This window comes from Pongo abelii, chromosome 12, assembly GCF_028885655.2.
Source record: "Pongo abelii isolate AG06213 chromosome 12, NHGRI_mPonAbe1-v2.0_pri, whole genome shotgun sequence".
In the NCBI taxonomy this organism is placed as follows: Eukaryota; Metazoa; Chordata; class Mammalia; order Primates; family Hominidae; genus Pongo; species Pongo abelii.
In genome coordinates this window covers 61,530,939-61,553,324 of record NC_071997.2, presented here as the reverse complement: position 1 = coordinate 61,553,324, position 22,386 = coordinate 61,530,939, and the positions used below count along the sequence as shown (strand labels likewise).

At 45.9% G+C, this 22,386-nt stretch overlaps 2 protein-coding genes and 1 pseudogene across 3 annotated transcripts; 1 reads left to right on the top strand and 2 right to left on the bottom strand.

Moving 5' to 3' along the window:
* The first annotated feature begins 1,385 nt into the window (after window positions 1-1,385).
* LOC112131996 (non-histone chromosomal protein HMG-17-like) lies at window positions 1,386-3,919 on the top strand. Its single transcript, XM_054546713.2, has 4 exons — window positions 1,386-1,473; window positions 1,871-1,922; window positions 2,451-2,538; window positions 3,517-3,919. Exons 1-4 carry the CDS (start codon window positions 1,386-1,388, stop codon window positions 3,820-3,822), a joined length of 534 nt encoding a protein of 177 aa, XP_054402688.1. The 3' UTR covers window positions 3,823-3,919.
* A 5,538-nt stretch (window positions 3,920-9,457) lies between these two features.
* Window positions 9,458-21,401, bottom strand: CLEC4F (C-type lectin domain family 4 member F). 2 transcript variants are annotated; one of them, XM_002811910.4, is made up of 7 exons: window positions 21,265-21,401; window positions 20,593-20,709; window positions 20,175-20,264; window positions 16,815-17,933; window positions 13,255-13,406; window positions 10,562-10,680; window positions 9,458-10,031 (listed from the first exon to the last, which is right to left on the bottom strand). In XM_002811910.4, the coding sequence occupies exons 1-7, from the start codon at window positions 21,323-21,325 to the stop codon at window positions 10,016-10,018; spliced, it is 1,674 nt and encodes a 557-aa protein (XP_002811956.3). In that variant the 5' UTR covers window positions 21,326-21,401; the 3' UTR covers window positions 9,458-10,015. The 2 variants fall into 2 exon arrangements, with proteins under 2 accessions (XP_002811956.3, XP_009235478.2); XM_009237203.3 differs by lacking the exon at window positions 9,458-10,031 and adding an exon at window positions 10,138-10,204 and having other exon boundaries at window positions 21,265-21,325.
* Window positions 11,482-12,283, bottom strand: LOC100451670 (MOB-like protein phocein; annotated as a pseudogene).
* Window positions 21,402-22,386: the final 985 nt, after the last annotated feature.

Below are 22,386 nucleotides of genomic sequence, written 5' to 3'. Positions count from 1 at the left end.
AAATACCACTAGTCTCTTTGCTAAAACATAAAAAGAGTCACCTTTGCTCCAGTTCCCAAGAAGTTCCTCATCTCCATCTAAGACCATCTCAGCCTGGATTTCATTGTCCATATCATTATCAGTATTTTTGTCAAAGCCATTCAACAAGTCTCTAGGAAGCTGGAAACTTTCCCACATTTTCCTGTCTTCTTCTGAGCCCTCAAAGCTGTTCCAGTCTCTGCCTGTTAGCTAGTTACAAAGTCGCTTCCACATTTTCAGGCATCTTTTCAGCAACACCTCACTCCTGGTACCAATTTACTATGTTAGTCCATTTTCATGCTGCTGATAAAGACGCACCCAAGACTGGGAAGTAAAAGAGGTTTCATTGAACTTATAGCTCCACATGGCTGGGGAGGGCTCAGAATTATGGCGGGAGATGAAAGGCACTTCTTAATGGCGGCAGCAAGAGAAAATGAAGAGATGCAAAAGTGGAAACCTCTGATAAAACCATCAGATCTCATGAGACTTATTTACCACCAAGAAAACAGTATGATTCAAATTATCTCCCACTGGGTCCCTCCCACAACAGGTGGGAATTATAGGAATACAATTCAAGATGAGATTTGGGTGGAGACACAGAGCCAAACCACATCATCATCCAAACTCTCTGGGCTTTATCTCCCCATTTGTAAAGTGAGGGTTCTAATAGAGCCTTCCTCAGAAGTGAAGTGAGGAGTGAAGTAGGTCATCAGCAAAACAATCATGACTAATGCTTGCACAGTGGGATCCGTGTCCCATGCACCACCCTAAATTTGTCCTATGCATTGACTTTCCTAATTCTCACAGCACCCCCACGAAGGAGGTACTGTAGTTACTTCCATTTCACAGAAGAGGAAACTGAAACATGAAAGTCAATGAACCAGCTTTCCCAGCTAGAAAGGGATGAAAAAGGGGATTGGACCCAGACTGTTTGGCCTCAGGGCCTGGGTCTATAACCACCAAGCTCTCCTGCCTCCCATAACCCCCACCATGTTGTTAGTTAATGGTAGTATGATTTATGAACCAAATAGAAAGTCCAGAAATGTGGTTATCATACAGACAAATCCTAAGTGACGCAGGCTAAGGGGTGGTTGGCGCACCAATGCAGAAGCTACAATCAGAGCTGGTTGAGGAGACACTAAGGGGCTTGGCTCAGTTCCAGTGAACCCATGGCAGAAGTGTGATGAAAGGCTCATTGGGGTCATCTTGAAGAGGGCCTGGGATCCCAGTCCTGGGACCTGTATGGCAGAGAGTGGAAAATGCTTGTCAAGTCTAAGAAGTCAAAGATTGCAACAAAAGCAGGGCTTTGGGGAGATTCAAGAGGCAGTGAGATACAGCTGCTTTGGGGAGTGAGGCAGGGTTGCACTATGGACAGCCTGCTGCTTGGGGCCCTGTCCTGCAGGAAGAAGCCAGATGGCATGGACCCTCTGGCTGTCCTAAAGCACATGGACCTTCGTGCCTCCCAAGAGGAGCCAAGGCATCCTTACTCTTCCATGATTCCCACTGGGGCCTGGGGCTCTCACTGGGGGTGGGGGGTCCTTGGAGTTGGTTGCCTAAGCTGCAGCAGGAATTGCTGACTAGCAAGATGGAAAAATTTATAACTGGCTCTTATAAGTGAGAAAAATACACAAAAGAGAGGGTCCTTCTGAGAGGCATGGTGGAGGCACACAGGAAGGGTTGGGCCCAGGCCCAAATTCATGTGTCAGGGCAGTTAATGCTGTATGTATCTAGTGCATGAAAAGGGCTGGGCATTTGTTGGTAGACACTCAAAATTACTGACTAAGCAAGTGTAGATTTTCCTCTAAACCAGTGACATCCCTCATCCTCAAAACGCTGTTACATCTTCCTCCAGAATGTGAGAAACTTCTCCCTGCCCGTGGAAAACCAGGTCTGAGAGTCATTTCGTAACAACTGTAATGTCTACAGCTTCTCCTTCTTATGCTAGAGTCAGGCTGTCCCCTAAATCACAATGAGTGGGACCCCAGACTCCACAGTGAGCCTCATGCCCAGAAAGACTAAAAATCTCTGGGAGAGAAGACTGTGGGCACCTGAGTGTCAATATCATACCCTGTGTGGTGGCAGTTGTCTGTCACAGCCTGCTAGTGCCACCAAAGCAACCCGAAGTCACAGAGAGTGGCAGCTGTACAGAGTTCCCACAGTGGAGGCAGGGCGGGCAGGCCCTCCAGCAAGACAAGCCAGCCACTTCCCCCCAGGTCAACAGACAACTGCACTCTGTCTCCCCAGATGGTTCTAGTCAGTCTATGGAGAACTTCATTCCTCTGCCTCTCTCTTGAGGAAACTGCAGCTTTCCGAACCTCCCCTGAAGGAGAGAAGGGGACAGCGGGGACATGAGAATTGACCCTGAGGAGTTGGCAAGAGGGAGTCCTTCCTGTTTACCCGCCCCGGTCCAGCCACTTCTTTGTTACCTTTAGGTGGCAGGGCAAGATTGGCTGGATTGATTATGACAGCTCCTTGCTACTCCACACCATCACCTCCTCCACAGGACTCCTTCCTGGGGTTGTGAGAAGGGGCTGAATGTGCTAACTACCTCTGCTCCCTACTAGAATGCTAGCCTCATGAGGGCTGGGATTTTTGTCTGTTTGGTTCACTGCTGAACCCCTAAAATCTAGAAGAGTGCTTGGTACATAGTAGAGGTGCAATGAACGTTCCTTAAAGGAATAATTATTGATATAAAGTAAAATTCCTGAAGTAGATTTCATAGTTAATTGATCTTGGCGGCTGGGCTTGTAATCCCAGCACTTTGGGAGGCTGAGGTAGGCAACTCAGTTGAGGTCAGGAGTTCGAGACCAGCCTGGCCAACATGGAGAAACCTTGTCTCTACTAAAAATGCAAAAATTAGCCAGGCATGGTGGTACATGCCTGTAATCCCAGCTATTCAGGAGGCTGAGGCAGGAGAATCGCTTCAACCCAGGAGGCAGAGGTTGCAGTGAGCCGAGATCATACCACTGCACTCCAGCCTGGGTGACAGAGAAAGACTCCATCTCAAAAACAAAACAAAACAAAAAACAAAAAACAAACAAAACAACAACAACAACAAAAAATAGTTATTGGATCTTGGGCCAGGCACAGGGACTCATGCCTGTAATCCCAGCATTTTGGGAGGCCAAGGCAAGAGGATTGCTTGAGCCCAGGAGTTTGAGACCAGCCTAGGCAACGTGGTGAGACCTCATCTCTACAAAAAATGAATAAAATTAGCCAGGTGTGGCGGCATGTGCCTGTGGTCCTAGCAACTTGGGAGGCTGAGGTGGGAGGATCACCTAGACCGAGAGGTCAAGGCTGCAGTGAGTCAAGATCTCACCACTGCACTCCAACCTGGTTGACAGAGCAAGACCTAGTCTCAAAAAACAGTGGGGGCCAGTTGGGGGCAGTTAGTTATGAGTCTTTAGACATTAAACAAAGTAACTGAAATGGAAGAAGAAGAGGTGAGAATGACCCCCCGACCATCAAAGCCTGTGCGGTGCTACATCCCGGGCCCAGCATCTAAGTCCCATTGCAGTCACTGCCGCCACCTTGCCCAAGAGGAAGACCGAAAGGGATGCTAAAGGAGATCAAGCCAGGGTGAAGGACACACCACAGAGAAGATCCACAAGGTTGTCTGCTAAACCTGCTCCTCCAAAGCCAGAGCCCAAGCCTAAAAAGGCCCCTGCAAAGAAGGGAGAGAAGGTACCCAAAGGGAAAAGGGGAAAAGCTGATGCTGGCAAGGAGGGGAATTACCCTGCAGAAAAAGGAGATGCCAAAACAGACCAGGCCAGGGAAGCTGAAGGTGCTGGAGAGGCCCCGTGAAGTGTGTGCATTTTCGATAACTGTGTACTTCTGGTGACTGTACAGTTTGAAATACTATTTTTTATCAAGTTTTATAAAAATGCAGAATTTTGTTTTACTTTGTTTTTTAAAGCTGTGTTGTTAGCACACGGAACACTTCATTGTTGTTTCTGGGGGAAGGGGCATATGTCACTGATAGAATGTCTCCAAAGCTGGAGTGATGTGAGGAAAACACCTTTCCCTTCTAGTTTTGGGAGACTTCCTCTTGTCTCCCAGGAGGAGGGATTCCCTGACTTTGATACACATGACCACCTTGGCACAAAAGCCTTGTGGTGTGGAAAAAACAATTCATTTTTATGTCCTCTTCTCCCTTTCCATCTTTCAGCATAGACTTAACTCTCTTAAGCCCAGACATCTGTTGGGACCTGATCCCCAGTCATTGGTTACCAGTGTGTCAGGCAATCTGGACTTTCCAGTGGTGCCACTGAGATGACACCTGTCTAAAGAGCAGTGGTTCCGTTCCTAGATTGTGGGTCTTCAGATACATTCTGCCATTTTCATTTCACTTCCTGAAAGTCAGGGTCAGCTCGTGAAAAGTTGTTAAACAACATGCTAAATGTGAAATGTCAACCCTCACTCTAAACTTCCCCTGTTCAGAGCATCAGATGAAGACTTCATTGGGTTTTATAGTGGCTTTCTGATTTTTGGTAGTCCATTGAAGAAGGGAGTTTGAAAGTTGTTGTATACTGTTAACAATTGTCTGCCCATGTCCTGCCTGAAATACCATGATTGTTTATGGAAAGTACCTTTAATAAAGCTGGATACAGTTTAGCTTGGAAAAAAATGTAACTGAAATATATACATATTATATATATAATATATATAATATGTATATATTTCAGTTTTTTATATATATAAAAATTACAATATTTATATATATATAAAATACAATATGTATATTTATATACATATTATATATATATAAATAAAGGCTCTTAGAAATAAGAGGAAAATGTGACAAAATGATAAACATCATGAGAGAGTTTTAAAAAATCCTCTCAGAGAAACTGATCGATTGAGTAGACAAAACATAAATGAGAATGTAAAATGTTTGCATAATGAAAATTATAAGCTTAATCTAATAAAAACACCTATAGAACATTTATAAAGAGTGAGCATATACTAGGCCACAAAGAGAATCTCAGGAAATTCCAAAAAAGTAGGCCATGTTATTTTTATTATTATTATTATATTTTATTGTACTTTAAGTTCTGGGGTACATGTGCACAACATGCAGGTTTGTTACATAGCTATACATGTGCCATGTTGGTTTGCTGCACCCATCAACTCGTCATTTACATTAGGTATTTCTCCTAATGCTATCCCTCCCCCAGCTCCCCATCCCCCAACAGGCCCCGGTGTGTGATGTTCCCTGCCCTGTGTCCGTGTGTTCTCATTGTTCACCTCCCACCTATGAGTGAGAACATGCGGTGTTTGGTATTCTGTCCTTGTGTTAGTTTGCTTAGAATGATGGTTTCCAGCTTCATCCATGTCCCTGCAAAGGACATAAACTCATCCTTTTTTATGGCTGCATAGTATTCCATGGTATATATGTGCCACATTTTCTTTTTTTTTTTTTTCAAACGCATTCTTGCTCTGTTGCCCAGACTGGAGTGCAGTGGCGTGATCTAGGCTCGTTGCAAGCTCCGCCTCCCGGTTTCACGCCATTCTCCTGCCTCAGCCTCCTGAGTAGCTGGGACTACAGGCACCTGCCACCACGCCTGGCTAATTTTTTTGTATATTTATTTTAGTAGAGAAGGGGTTTCACAGTGTTAGCCAGGATGGTCTCGATCTGCTGACCTCGTGATCCGCCCGCCTCAGCCTCCCAAAGTGCTGGGATTGAGGTGTGAGCCACCATGCCCGGCCGTACCACATTTCCTTAATAAAGTCTATCATTGTTGGACATTTGGGTTGGTTCCAAGTCTTTGCTATTGTGAGTAGTGAAAGTAGGCCATGTTACTTAATACTGCTTCCTGATGACACAAAGCTAGGAAAACCCTAAAATGAAGAATAGAAAAACATACAAAGAAAAATATATATACATACAAACATTTGTATGTATAATAGACCCATTAGCAACCTAAGTGTGAATAGCATGGTCCACTTATATGTGGATTTTTTTCAATAAATATCTTGCAAAAATTTTTAGAGATTTGCCACAATATAAAAAAACTTACAGATGAACCAGGTAGCCTAGAATTTTTTTTCTGAGATGGAATCTTGCTCTGTTGCCCAGGCTGGAGTGCAGTGGCGTGATCTCGGCTCACTGTAGCCTCTGCCACCCCAGGTTCAAGCAATTCTCATGCCTCAGTCTCCCAAGTAGCTGGGATTACGGGCATGCACCACCACCCCTGGCTAATTTTTTAATTTTATTTTTAGTAGAGATGAGTTTTGCCATGTCAGGCTGGTTTCAAACTCCTGACCTCAAGTGATCTGCCCGCCTCAGCCTCCCAAAGTGCCGGGATTACAGGAGTGAGCCACCATGCCCGGCCGCCTAGAAATATTTTTTATTTTATTTTATTTTTTGAGACAAAGTCTCACTCTGTCACCCAGGCTGAAGTGCAGTGGCATGATCTCAGCTCACTGCAATTTCCACCTGTCAGGTTCAAGCGATTTTCCTGCCTTAGCCTCCCAAGTAGCTGGGACTACAGGCGCCTGCCACCAACCCTGGCTAATTTTTGTATTTGTAGTAGAGATGGGGTTTCACTGTGTTGGCCAGGCTGGTCTCGAACTCCTGACCTCAGGTGGCCCAAATGCCTCGGCATCCCAAAGTGCTGGGATTACAGGCATGAGCCACCACACCCGGCCGAAATATTTTTAAAAAAATAAGAAAAAGTTAGGTCTGTCATGAATGCATAAAATATATGTAGATGCTAAATCAATTTTATCATTCACTAACATAAATATATACAAATCTGTTATAAGAAATTAACATTTATCAAAACATATGCACACAAACACTTATAGACCATACATGGTGCCATTTGCAGTTAAGAGAAATGTAAATGAACTTAAAGATGCAATATTAAAAGAAAACTGCATAAATTAGCTGGGGTACATACTGTACTACTGTAATAATTTTGTAGTCACCTCCTGTTGCTACCACGGTGAGCTCAAGTGTTTAAATATCCACTTAAAACACTATGTGATGCTAATCGTCTCCCATAAGCAGTTCCTCACTCCAGTAAATTGCATATGGCAGTAAAAACTGATTTAGTTCTCATGTATTTTTCATTTTCAGTGCAATATCATAAACCTTGAATAACATCATGGGATCCATATGAGATGGCACTAGTGAGTCTGGAAGCACTCCCAAAAAGCAGAGAAAAGTCATGACATTACCAAAAAATGTTGAATTGCTTGATATGTGCCATTTATAAAGGTCTGCAGCTGTGGTTGTCTGCCATCTCAAGACAATTGAATCCTGCGAAGGACAATTGTAAAATAAAGAAAAGGAAATTTGTGAAGCCATCACCGTAGCTACACCAGCAGGCACAAAAACCTTGCACTTTTTGCAAAATATCTTTTTAATCTCTTATTGAAAAATGCAGTTTTTATGTGGGTGCAGGACTGGTATAAGAAAGGCATACCTACAGACTTGAACACCATTTGAGAAAAAGGAAAATCCATTAATGACAACTCAAAGCAAAAGGAAGGTAAAGAATCTAAAGCAGGAGCATGTATTGCCAGCAAACGATGGTTTGATAGTTTCAGAAAGAGGTGTGGCTTTTAAAATGTCCATATGACAGGAGAAGCAGCTTCTGTCAATCAAGAGGCGGTAGACAAGTTTCCAGAAAATCAAGAGAAAGGGTATCTTCCTAAACAGGTTTTTTTTGTTGTTTTTGTTTTGTTTCGTTTTCTGGGTTTTTTTGTTTTTTTGTTTTTTTTTTTTTTTTGAGACAGGGTGTCACTCTGTCACCCAGGCTGGAGTGCAGTGGTGTAATCTTGGCTCACTGCAGTCTCCACCTCCCAGATTCAAGTGATTCTCGTGCCTCAGCCTCCCAAGTAGCTGGGATTACAGGCACAGCCACCACACCCTGCTAATTTTTGTATTTTCTGTAGAGACGGGATTTCACCATGTTGCCCAGGCTGGTCTCGAACCCTTGAGCTCAAGCAATCCACCTGCCTCGGCCTCCCGAAGTACTGGGATTACAGGCATCAGCCACTGTGCCCAGCCTGAACAGGCTTTTAATGTAAATGAAAGTGCCCTACTCTGAGGGGGAAAAATGCCACAAGGGACATTTGTTAGTAAAGAAGAAAAGCAAACACCAGAATTTAAAGCAAAAAGGGATAGACTAACTCTACTGTTTTGTGCAAATACAGTTGGGTTTATATGATCAGGACTGCCCTTATCTATAAAGCTGGTAACCCCTGATCCTTGAAGGGGAAAGGTAAACACCAGCTGCCAGTCTTTTGGTTGTACAACAAGATAAAGCATCCATCGATGCTTTATCCCCAAAGTCAGGAAGTACCTTGCCAATAAGGACTGCCTTTTAAAGTTCTTTTGAGGCCAGGCATTGTGGCTCTTGCCTATCATCCCACACTTTGGGATGCTGAGTAGGAGGAGGGCTTGAAGCCAGAGGTTTGAGACCATCCTGGGAAACAAAGAGAGAAACCCCCATCTCTACAAAAATTTAAAAATTAGCTGGGTGCAGTGGCATGAACCTGTAGTCCCAGTTATTCGGGAGACTGAGGTGGGAGGATCACTTGAGCCCAGGAGTTCAAGGCTGTAGTGAGCTATAATCATGCTACTGCACTGCAGCCTGGGCAACAGAGTGAGACCTTGCCTCTAAAAAATAATTAATTAAAAAATATTTTTTAAAGTCGCTTATGATTTTCTGTTCTACAACGTGTGTAAGACAGCCTTATTAACTGCGGAATAAGCGACCTTATCACATCTCCTGAATAGAAACTAGGAGCACATCTGATCTGATGCACTTTAATATTGCCTTCATTTTTAAAAAAGATTAATTCAACACTTCTGTGCTGGGACTAAGAAAAGTCAGTCAAAATGTGCCCTTCACTCTGCTTTCCACTGTACTACAGCCTGGAAGACAGAGCAAGACCCTGTCTCTAAAAAAAAAAATTTTTTTTATTTTTTTAAAAAGAAAAAAATAGGCTGGGCGTGGTGATTCATGCCTGTAATCCCAGCACTTTGGCAGGCTGAGGCAGGCAGATCACCTGAGATCAGGAGTTTGAGAGCAGCCTGGCCAGCAAGGTGAAACCTCATCTCTACTAAAAACACAACAATTAGCCAGGCATAGTGGCACATCCCTGTAGTCCCAGCTACTCAGGATGCTGAGGAAGGAAAATTGTTTGAATCCGGGAGGCAGAGGTTGCAATGAGCTGAGATGGCACCACTGCACTCCAGCCTGGGAGACAGAGCTAGGACTGCTAGGACTTTGTACCCCTATGAAGTCCCTGTAGTTTGTGTTCAACCTCTGCTGTTTTCAACAAACTAGCAAAAAGTTACTAGCTATAAAGGCCTTAATAAAAGTGTGCTTGTTTTGAGACAGAAGGAACACTGAGGGAAGGAGAACCAATCCAGGGAGGAGAGAGCGTAGTGGCTGCCACAAGGGATAAGCAAGCACGAAGCTTTTGTTGATTCAGTGAATATTTATTGAGGACCTGCTGTCTGACAGGCCTGTGCTGGGTGCTGAGGCTACAGGGGCACAGTAAGGCTCTTCCCTTGAGAAGCCACTGATGTCACTGGGTCACTCGAGGTAAGCATGTTCGAAAGGGCTAAATCAAAGAACAAGGCAGGAAGTCCACAAGGCCAACAGAAGGCCCCAGAGAACAAGTAGAGCTCAGAGGCTCCGAAGGCATCGAGGAGGAGGAGGAGGAGGGTCAGTATTGGCAGGCAGGAGCAGCCCCTCAGCTCTGGCCTGCCCTCAGGCCACACCCTGGCCCATGGGCTTCTTGCACACCCACTGATAGGGGGTGCCACAGGTCATGTCATTCCATTTCTGCTGAATTTGGACACAGTCTTCAGTCTGCCCATTCTTGTGCCGCCAGTTGTCAGGCTGATTCTTTTCCCAAAACCTGGAGACAACAGGGCTTTATTCTGTTAGATGAAGGCAGCATCCCTTCCCGGTGCTGTGGCTTAGGAAGCTGACATGGGATGGGTCTAGGGAGCTGATATGAGATGGGTCCTTCATCCCCTAGTGGCCCTAGGATGGGTACAAGGCTGGGAGAAGGAGTACCCTGAGGGTGTCTCTGCTCAGGTTGCCCTTAGTTACTGAGGATCCAGGGACAGGGAGGGGTGTCTATGAAGCTTCAAGCTCCCACCCCAGAATTCACACTAATATACCTTCTGAGGGGGCAGGATCCCTTGGAACCAGGCCTGAGTAGGGTAGGGGGAAAAAGAACAGAAAGACCCACTCATTGGCTGCATGCCAGCCTCAGGACCTGTCCTTTCCTAATGACCGTCTGTAGAGGAGTCCAGGTGAGAGCGATGACCACGCCTATGTGTCCAAATGCACACACATCACACACATACCACACATACACCTCGCATACCACGTGCATTACACATGCCACATACATGGCACACACACCACACATATACCACATACACATCACACACGTCACACACACATATACACACAACACTACCACTTATTGGGAAGGGACACACAGTGTGTAGCTAGATCCACCAAAGACAGTGCCCGGGACGGCGCCAGATGGTGGCTAGACTCACGCTTTGTTCTGGGCGGCGTTGAATGGTGTCCCATCTGTCCAGCGCCAGGAGCCCTCTGTGCCCCTGTCAGTGAGACCGATCCAGTAGTACACTTTACTTGTGAACTCTACCAGAAATGCCTGCAGAGAAAAGGCAGTGTCATTGTTTGCCCCTGTGTGTGGGGAGCCAGTTCTCCAGGCCACCTGGAGAACCTGCTTATAGATATACACATAATTATATATGCATATCAAAAACTTTAAACAGAATTTTAAAACACTTTTATCTCATTTGGGGAAAGTTAAGAGGTAAGACAAAACTATGTACTATAGAATTTTTTAGGATATCTAAACTCAGGGTAAAACCAAAGGAAAACACGTCTACTTCTTTAGTAAATGGCTTGTGTGAAACCTCAAGCTCTCACTTTTTTTTTTATAGATGGGTTTGTTTGATGAGGACTGTGATCTAATGATTGTTCAGCAGCAATTTTACCAAACTGTAAATTCTTTCATTAACAGGCATTATAAACAGATAATACTAATCTTATTTAAAAACCATGAATGCCACACTGATGAATATACAGCTTATTAATAACTTAAAAAGTATTTCCCATTTTAGGCCGGGCACAGTGGCTCATGCCTGTAATCCCAGCACTTTGGGAGGCCGAGGCAGGTGGATCGCCTGAGGTCGGGAATTCAAGACCAGCTTGGCCAGCATGGTGAAACCCCGTCTCTACTAAAAATACAAAAATTAGCTGGACATGGTGGCAGGTGCCTGTAACTCCAGCTACTCGGGAAGCTGAGGCAGGAGAATCACTTGAACCCGGGAGGCAGGGTTGCAGTGAGCCAAGATCGCACCATTGCGCTCCAGCCTGGGCAATAGAGCGAAACTCTGTCTCAAAAGAAAAAAAAAGTATTTCCCATTTTAAAATGCAAACACAGCATACAAAAACCTATACTAAACAAAGAAGCTATAATATGGATACACAATTGATGTGTCTAAAATGATATATACAGTACATAATTAATGTTAATTATATGATCAGTACATTTTTCCATATGATTCCCTTCATGCTTCACTTTCCCCAGAAATTGAATTCTGTACTTCCTCTTCTAAAATTGGTACAATCAGGTTATCCTTGGACATCAAATTATATTTCATCAAAAATTTAATAAACCGATGACACAAAAATGTTTCATCTTCATATTCATCAAATATCTGCCAATGATGAAAATAAACATGTGAAAATATTCTGTAAATCCTATGGCATACTGATTTTGGTTTCACTACAGATGATTCCTTTATGCTAACCCTGCTGGGAAAATATTTATTGCTATTCAGAAGACATGCAGCACCATCAAGTGTGTGTCTAGTATAGTCTATAGCAGGACACTCTTTTGGAGTTTTATGAGCTGCGCAAAGAAAAATCCATTGTTCAGTTGCTGTCATTTGAGTACAAGTATCTGGATGGCATTCACTCTGAAGTTTGACAGCAAGTCCAATTAGCTAAAGGCACAATTGTCTTAAATGTTCATACTTCCATACACTTTCATCTTTGCCTTTAGGTGCTTCAAGAATTTTGTCAATATTGGAGCAATCTGCTCTTACGTTCTGTTGAATAGACTGTTGAGCAGCTAGTGTACTGTCCATTTTATCAAAGGATTCATCAGGCCAATTATAGATATCCTGTGCCTTGGTGCCCTGCCTGTTCTGCCTCAGCATTGCCATCCCCTCTGCCATAACCATAGTGCCAGCACCTCCCATAGCTTATTAAGAAGATGTGTTTTACAAAGTTGCATGTTCCTTCTCAGGCCAGTAACAGTGGTCTCAGCAGAGCCACAGGGGGTAGGCAGTTCTGCAAGTCAAATTGGACCACAAACATTGTGGTTCTTTGTTAGTAATCCTGGCAAGTTCTGATAAGGACCATAACAGATGAGCCACCTAAGACGGTATTGCGTTTGGTGGTCCTTGGACTCATAGTTGTGTGCCTGGTCTTCCCAAGAAGCCTGGGTCTCCTGTTCATGGGCCCTCTACAGCAGTTGGATTAACTGACATTAAAATCAAGACAGGCTGGATGCAGTGGCTCACTCCCAGCACTTTGGGAGGCCCACTTGGGTGAATAACTTGAGCCCATAAGTTTGAGACCAGCCTTGGCAACATGGCGAAACCCCATTTCTACAAAAAAATACTCCCAAAAATTAGCCGGACGTGGTGTCGTGCACCTGTAGTCACAGCTACTCGGGGGAGCTGAGCTACTCAGAGGGCTGAGGTGGGAGGATCGCTTGAGCAAGGAGATCAAGGTTGCAGTGAGCCATGATCAGGCTACTGGACTCCAGCCTGGATGACAGAACGAGACACTGTCTCCAAAAAAAAGATAACTGGAAACAAGCCTGAGAGAAAAACAAATGCATGAGAAGGGAAGTGTGCTCCTAGCACTTAAGGGCATCACCTGGTGCCACCTCCCCTTGGCCTTCCTCGCTGCTGATGTCTCTTGACCTCTGGTGTCTCCCCCATTCATGGAAGACATGGAGGTTTGCTGCCAGGGATTCTACTTCTAGTGCATGTGCTCATCAGAACTCAATCAATATTTGCTCCCTGCCTGGCGGAGGAGACATGGAGGTCTCTGTCATACCCGCTGAGAGCAGGAAGGCCAAAACACCAAAGTCCCTTATTCCACACCAATTCCACCAACAACACCCCATGCTCACAGCTCTGACCTGCTCCTCCTTGGAGGCCACAGATGCCAGATGGGCTCCCTGGGACACACAGAACTGCTCAGCCTCATGCCAAGACTTCTTGACACTAGAAAAATAATATAAGCTTCCACCATTGAACTTCCAGCCTTGCAGGACCATCTGGAGAAGTTGACCTGGAGCAAAGATTGGGGAGAAAAGAGGACCAGGAGCTGCTGGTAGGAGTCCCAGAAGGAACTTTTCTGACCTCTCTAGGGCCTGCACACTGAGGTTCACAAGCCCATGCAATTCCTGATGCCCAGTGCTCCAGGAGCAAGGCCTGGGGGGCTGCACTGCCATCTCACTACCCAGCACTCCAGGAAGCAGCCCTCAAGACACCTGGCTTGGGGCACTCCTGGGAGGCTCAGGCAGCTCTCTCTTTCCAGATGCCTGCTTCCTGGCTATACTACCCTCTCTCCCAACTCATTGCTATCATCTGACAGTCCTCTCCACCCCAACTTCTGCCATCTTCCCTGGGGATTTTACAGCTATCCCATAGCCTTACTCATTACCTTGTCTTAATCTCCATCCACTTCCACTGCCACATCCATGGCCATCCTGGGACCTGGTCATCACCTGGTCTGCCTGGTCTTCCATTTTTCAAACTCTTATAGCTCATCCTGTGAGCACAAGCCCCAATTCTGTCAGCTGTTTCATCCCTCCCTGCCACAACAGCCTGCTCTTTGACATCATCTATGCCACAGCTGTTTGAAATGGTGCCGCACAAGCTCAATTAATCACAAAATTGTTCTTTTGTTCAACATGCATTGTGCAACGTTCCTTAACTTCTTCCAGCTAGCCACTGCCATACTGTACAAAGATCAATCACACATGATTGATGCCCTTAAGGAACTTACAGTATAGTAAATGAGACAGATGGAAAAAAGGTGTTGAAGATGCATTGATTAAAAATCACATGCACAGTAGGACAGTCATGGAAGAAGGTATGGTCTGTTTCATCTGAGCAGGAGGTGGGGCTCAGGAAGGACACCCTGGATGAGATGTTACTGGAGCTGAGTCTTTCCTTTCCTTTCCTTTCCCTTTCTTTCCCTTTCTTTCTTTCTTTCTTTATCTTTCTTTTTCTTTTCTTTCTTTCTTTCTTTCTTTCTTTCTTTCTTTCTTTTTCTTTCTCTCTCTCTCTCTCTCTCTTTCTTTCTCTCTTTCTTTCTCTCTTTCTTTCTCTCTTTCTCTCTTTCTTTCTCTTTCTTTCTTCCTTCCTTCCTTCCTTCCTTCCTTCCTTGAGACAGAGTTTTGCTATGGATGCCCAGGCGGGAGGGCAATGGCACGATCCTGGCTCACTGCAACCTCTACCTCCCTGGTTCAAGCGATTCTCCTGCTTACCCTCCCAAGTAGCTGGGATTACAGGTGCCCGCCACCATGCCCGGCTATTTTTTTGTATTTTTAGTAGAGATACGGTTTTGCCATGTTGGCCAGGCTGCTCTCAAACTCCTGATCTCAGGTGATCTGCCTGCCTTGGCCTCCCAAAATGCTGGGATTACAGGCGTGAGCCACTGTGCCCGGCCTGGAGCTGAGTCTTAAAGGACTGAGAAAGAGTTTGCCAGGTGTTCAGTGTTAAGGAGGGCACCCCAGGCAGGGAAAAGGATCAGCACTAAGGCATAAAGGTCTGGAACAGCTGGGCACAGCCTGATCTATTCAAGCTACTTGGTATTCTTAGGACATAAAGGATGGGTGAGTGATGAATTTGGACAGGTTCACCAGCACTAAATGGTACATCCCATGTGAAAGAGTTTGGATTTTTTTTCCCTATGAGCAATGGGAAGCACTGCAAGGTTTTGAGAAGGATGGTAATATGTCCAGATTTGCACTGGAAAAATGTCAACCTGGTGGAAGCTGAACCAGAAGAAGGTACTCCTAATGAGGCCAGAAACACCAATGATAACACAATGGCGAAAGTCCCAGTAAGAGATGGGTGTAAATCAGGGGTTCGAAAAGTGTGGTCCCAGACCATCAGCATCACCTGAAAACGTGGTAGAAATGCACATTTTCAGGACCACCATAGCCCTACTGAATCCAAAATTATGTTTTAACAATCTGCTTCAGCAAGCCCTCTGGTGGTTCTGATGCCCAGAACTAGTCATCTAAACCAACGACTGGCAAACTCTAGCCTGTCAGCAGTGTCTTTTTAATAAAGTTTATTGGAGCATAGCCATGCTCATTTGTTTACTGTCTTTTTCTTTTGCTTTATAATTACGAACAGAGTTGAGTAGTTGTAACAGAGACCATACAGCCCCAAAGCCTAAGATATCTATTTCTTTGCCCTTTGAGAAAAAAAAATTAAGCTAATAGTTCTCAGCCCAGATGCCAGTAGATCCACCTAGGGAGTTAAAAAAAAATCCTGATGCCAGACACCCTCACCAAAAAAAAAAAAAAAAAAAAAAAAAAAATCAGAGTTCTGGAGGTGGGTCCTCAGGCATCAGTATTTTCAAATCTCTTTGGGCGATCCCAGTGTGCCCCCAAAGTGGAGAAACACTGGGCTCACCTAAAGCAGCAGTGAGAGCTGGGAGGAGTAAGGACATTGGGGCACTAGGAGATGTGTGAAGAAGTGGGGACTCTGACCCCAGATCAGGAACCGGGCAAAGCAGTAAAGTGGAATGTCACTGCTGCCCACCAAGCCCTCATTTGTCAGCCCCCATTTCTTCAGTGGCTGCCCCAAACACTCCCTTCTGTCTCTCAGCTGCCCTCTTGTACACAGGCCAGTCAAAGAGAACTGCCTGAAGTTTCCAGAATCTCATGATTTTGGGTCTCCATGCCTGCCAACCCTATTTGCTTGGCAAACACCTATTCACCCTTCGAGATGAAGTTCAAGAGCCATCTTCTCACAAAGCGTCTTTTGATCCTTTCCGCACAGATCTCTTTCCTCCCCCTACAAGATTCCTTTTCCCTTCTTTTTGTTCTGCCCCCAAACCCCAGTTCTCAGTACCTGCTTCTAACCTATCAGCCTTATACCTGTCTGTATGTCTTTCACGCAAGTCTGTACTACTAGCCTGTAAGCTTCTCAAGGGTACCTATCACACCTTATTCACCTTTTTACCCAGCACATCACAGGGCCTCAATAAAGCATCAGGTGAGGGCATGAATGCTAGGTACTTTGTTAAAGGCCTTACATGTGTGACCTCATTGGATCCTCACTGTGATGCAAATGTTATTGTCTCCCCCTTGCAGATGAGAAAAGTGTAGCTCAGAGAAGGTAAGTAACGTGCTCAAGATCATACCATTTGGGATAGCAGGAAGTCAGAAATAAGGCTGTGTGGCCCACTAGCCCATGCCATCCTTATCACTCACATGCGCCATTTACAGTTGGTTTCCCATGTTCATTTGGTCACTGTGACCAGGTTATAAGCAACTTGAGAGCAGGAACTTCCCACCTCACACCATCTCCACCACTGCCCAGGCTCCTCGGGCCCATTTCCCTGGATTTGGTCAAGGAGATGCATGTTGTAGTAAAAAAGAGGCTGATGAGATGGAAGACTCTACCCTCTCAAGAGACTGTGCCCTCCCCAATGGGACTCCCCTCTCCCACTTACTTTGGGTTCTTTGTAGCTGTTCCTGTGAAGTAACGACCTCATGGAGGGTCTTCAGGCGACTCTGCTCCTGCTGGATTTCCACGGTTAGAGCTTTGGTGTTCTCTAGAACCCCTCTTAACCTCTGGATCTCGGCACTGGCCTTCTGCAGATTGCTGTCTAACATCTGGGTCTGGGAAGTTAAGGCTGAAGCATTCTTCATTCCTTGTTTTAGGGTCTGTATCTCTCTGCTGGCATTTTTCATATGACCATTTAAGACCTGAATCTGGGCATTTAAGGTATTGGCATTTTCCATCTCTGCCTTGAATACCTGAATCTGAGTATCTGTCTGGTCCAGACGGCCATTCGCTTTTTGGGTCTGGGCTGTGACCGTTTCCAAATCCCTTTTTAACACGTGAATTTCATCACCAGCCCTTTCCAAATGACCTCTCAAGAACTGGATCTCAGCACTGGTGTTGTCGAAACTGCTTTTTATAAAGGCCTGGGTCTGGGAGTTTAAAGCATTTGTGTTCTGCAGATTTTCCTTTAGTCCCTGGATCTCAGCATTGGCTCCTTCCAAACTATTTCTTAAAACCTGGTTCTGGGTCCTCAAGTCATTGACACTATCTAGATGGCCTCTCAAAACATGGATCTCAGCATTAGCGTTCTTTAAACTGCTGTTGGCTAACTGAGCCTGGGCATTTGCCGTTTCCAAACTGGCATTCAACATCTGAATTTCAGAGTTCGCATTTTCTAAGCCTCTGCTTAGCACGTGGAGCTCAATGCTGGTGTTTTCTAAACTGCTTTTTAAGAAATTCAGGGTCTGGAAAGTTAAAGCATCTGCCTTTTCAAGGTCTCCCTTGAGCCTCTGGATCTCAGCATTGGTTCCCTCCAGGGAACTCCTTAACATATGTGTCTGCAAACTCAATGTAGTGGCATCCTTTAGAACTCCTTTTACCATCTGGATGTCAGCACTGGTGTTTCCCAGATGATCACCGAGCACCTGGAGCTGCGAATTGACATTGTCCACTCTGCACTTCAACATCTGGATCTCTACTACCCAGGTGCTGGAATTCTCCATGTGGCCTTTAAATGTCTGGATAAGCTCTCGCATTTCTGTCTCCCTGCCAAAGTGGTGATAATCTGGAGGGAGGAAGTGAAGAAGGCAGCCAAAGAGGCCCATTATGTAGGGTAGCATTGTATGGGCCAACCAGAGTGTTCCTAACATTTCCAAGGGAAATGGGTACTGCACAGCCCTCAGTGCTCCCCCAAGCACCCTCCTGGTCACACAGCCACCCAGACCCTGGGGATGGTCTACCTGAGAATGTTGCCAAGAAACAAAGATCTAATTCACTGTTACACACAAATGAAGGGGTCAGAAGGATTGAAATGCTTGCCTGCTGTAAGCCAGCTGCTACCAGGAGTCATGCTGGTAAGGCTTGGATTATTTTGTCGTTATAATTGCTCAACTTGAAAGTAACCAATTATATCATTTAGAGCTGCTGAAGTTTAATTTTACTGAAATTTCACCATAGATGGGTCGTTATGGGAAAGAAAATAGGTATGAATAAAGCCTGTGGTTAGTCCTACATTATATTTGTACACCAAGCATAGAGCCTCTTGATTCACCATTGTTACTTGACAAAAACCACCACAAACATAAGTTTTATGATGGCAAATTCCATGGAGAAGAAAACACAAATTAAAGAAACAGAAACAAAACAAAACAGGTGTGCCGGGAGGAAGTACCCTGTTCAACCCACAGTGCTATGATAGAGGCATGCCATGCCCTCCAGGTAATTAACACTGGACCTCAGCTGAGATGGCCTTTTAAAGAGCCAGCACCCCCAGTGTTACACAGGGCAAGGGTCCCTACAGAACAGCTTGAGGATACAGGAAACCTGAGTAAAAGGCCTTGCGCTAGGTTCATTGAAGGAGACTCCGCAGCCCCTTTAATCAGCAAGGTCTTTCCCACCAACCTCACATGCATCTACCTCTGGTCCAGCTAGCATCCTTTGTTCACCTCACGAACTAGGACCTAATCTCACACATCCATGATCCCCTTCTGATTCCAGTCTCCCCTCAGGAATAGGGAGAAAAACCCAAGTTGGCAGGGACCCTTTCTGGAGCATCCATGTACTATTTCTCATGCACTGCCTATGTAGATGTGTGAGACCTCAGTCACCGTGCTAAGGTAAGAGAGGCGACCTTTCAAGGTACTGGAAGTTCAGTCAAAGATTCTGCTTTGTGAAGATAGACAAACAAATCAATGCGACAGAATGGAGAATCCAGAAGTAGACCCCCACACATATGAACAATTGATTTTCAACAAAGGTGCAAAGGCAATTCATGGAGAAAGATAACTTTTTCAACAGATGGTGCTGGAACAATACATTTCACACCATTATACAATAATTAACTCAAATGAGGCAGAGACCTAAATGTAAAACTAAAAACTGGGCTGGGCGCGGTGGCTCACGCCTGTAATCCCAGCACTTTGGGAGGCCAAGGCGGGCGGATCACGAGGTCAGGAGATCGAGACCATCCTGGCTAACATAGTGAAACCCTGTCTCTACTAAAAATACAAAAAATTAGCCAGGCGTGGTGGCGGGCGCCTGTAGTCCCAGCTACTCAGGAGGCTGACGCAGGAGAATGGCGTGAACCCGGGAGGCGGAGCTTGCAGTGAGCCGAGATCGTGCCACTGCTCTCCAGCCTGGGCGACAGAGCGAGACTCCGTCAAGAAACAAAAACAAAAACAAAAACTAAAAACTGTACAATTTCCAGAAACAAAGGAGAACATCTTTGTAGTCTTGGATTAGGCAGATTTCTATATACGAGACCATGAGAATAATCCATAACAGAAATAAAATGATAAATTAGACTTTATCAAAATTAAAATCTTGTTAAGAGAATGAAAAGACAAGTCACAGACTGAGAGAAAATATTTGCAGATCACATGACTAGAAAAGAACAAAGAGTACATACTCTATGATCCCTTTTCTATAAAACTCTAGAAAAAGCAAACTAATCTATAGTTACGGCAAGTAGATCTGTGGCTGCCCAGGGATGAGGGGAGGAAGGGAGAGGAAGGAGTTACAAAGAGCCACAAGGAAACTTTGGGGTGAGGAGGATGACTATGTGATTATGATTGTGGTGATGGTTTCAGGGGTACATACATATGTCAAAACTTAACAGATTGTATGCTTTAAATATATATACCATTAGACCTCAATAAAACTGTGTTTTTAAAAAATTATCTCTTTCTATGAGGATGGTGGAGCCCATTCAGTGGTCTGGGGGTACTGGGGGAGAAGCTCATCCTAGGGTCTGAGCATCTGAAGGCCCCAGCTCCCTCTGCACCCCACCCCCACTGTGGCTACTCACTGTTGGGTTCAAAAGGTAAATGCCCAGTAATGTTGTCTCCCAGAATTACGACTTGCACAGGCTTCGGAACAGGTCTTGTGTGCTGTTGAACTGAGACATTCCATTTTTCCAGGTCAGCAAATCCCCAGCCCTGAGCCTGGGAGGATACGCTGTCCCACACAGAGGTAGGGTTCCAGAACCGGGGAGATAGCAGCAAAGACCCTCCCAGGGTTTCCCTCATGAACCTCAGTTCTTGGGAGGCTCCCCCTTGGACAGTGGCCTCTATCTGGTCCCAGGGAAGCTGTGGCTTGGGCCTGGAGCTGGAGGTGGAATGATCTTTCCGGGAGCAGAGAGGCCCAGAGAGTGTGCATCTGGGGCCCCTGGGGACTTTGTGCTGAAAGGAGAGAAAGTTAGTGAGATGGGTCACCTGGGGGCTTACCCACTACAAAGAGAGTCACAAGAGAGAAGACCAAGGTCACAGCCATAAATGCCGGGGTAGCCTTAACGAGCCTTGGTATCTTGGGGTCTGCAGAAGCCGTTGCCACAGAGTCCACCTCTGCAGGGGAGAAGCCGGTGTCCAAGGTGAGAGGGTGCTGTGCAGGCTGAGACACAGTCAGCCTCTCTGATTCTGTTTCCTGGGTTGTCTAATGGGGATGATAACCCCTGCCATGCTTGTCATGCAAGTGGTTATGGAGAAGGAAGATGAAACACTTTGGGCTGTTCATCAGAGCTAGGTGTGGGTATGGTAGCAACACAGAGGCAAGGAGCTCTGAGACCGAGACCACCGCTTTCCAAATCTCAAGGAGGCTTTGGTGGTGCACAGGGCACAGAACCTGGCACAGAGCACAGAGCAACAAAAGTGTAGTTTGAATGAAAGAAGAAAGGAAGGGAGGGAGGCCTCACAGGACCAGCTGAGTGTGCAGGGCCGGGATTCCAAGCCAGGACCATCTGAATTCAACGTTCATCCCCTTTCTCTTGCCAGGTCTGCATCCCCAAGGACAAGGGTCTGGGGAGAGCAATAAGACAGCAATAAGCTGCCTTATGGCGGAGGGCCAAAGGACAGGCAGGCTAATCCCTCACTGGGCATGAGCTGGGGCCCCAGTTTTCTCACCTTGGGGGTGCAGGGAGACACACTGGTTATCTGTGCAGAAGCGGACTGCCTCACTGTCCATCTCTGCTTCCTTGATCCTCCAGCACTGCTCCTAGCCACTGGCTCCTGGAAGGGCCGTCCTGTGGACCAATGACAGTGGAAGCAAAGCTGAGACACCCACATTTATATGCTCCTGACAGAGGTCCTGACCACCCTCCCAGCTCTTCCTCCCTCCCTGCCTGACTCTGCAGAAACCCGCCCCAGTGGGCCCCTCCCCTAGAGGCTCCCAGACACCCATCTGCCCTATTTTCTTCCTCTTCCCATTAGCACCTTCCCGTCAGTTCTCAGCCCCATCATCCCAGCCTCTGCCACATCCACCATAACCCCAAACATACCTCTACTTCTTCTCTGGGGGCTGGGACTGGCCACCTAGGAAGGGGGTCTCAGCTTTGCATAGAATACATCGTTATGACTATGGCTGACCTTTAATCTAGCCCGAGAACCTCTTAAGTAAAAGGAGTCAGGTAAAAGAGGGGCCAGGTCAGTGCAGCCGATATTTGCAGGTCAAAGGAGGAAGCGGGGTGACCAGCCACTTGGGGCCTCACAACTGAATTACAGTATACAGGAGGATGTGCGGAGGTTATATAAAAATACTACATGATTTTGTACAAGGGACTTGAGCATCTGTGGACTTTGGTACCCGTGGCGGTCCTGGAACCAATCCCCCGCAGATACCAAGGGACAACTCTGTAAAAAATATATTTGGTCTTCATCTCAGTTCCTGACATGGAACTCCTAAAACCCTTAGAGTTTCCCGGGTGACAGGAGTGTTTTTTGTTATTCATAATAAGCCCCTTAGGACTACCCTTGGGCTTATGCTAATGAGGTGACACAGGGTGGACTCTTAGATAATTTCAGGCTAGAGGCTGGTCCCAGAAAGACCAAACATGGGATTAGACTTTGGAAGATTGGGACTTTCAGCCACCCACTCCCATTCCCTACTCCCATACCTCCAGGTACGGAAGACGGCCTGGGGTCTGGACTATAAAGACTCTTGAAAAATGAGATTCAAGGAGCTTTGGGATTGGTGGTCCACATACCAGGAGGGTGTCGTGCCCTGACTCCACAGAGACAGAGTCTCCT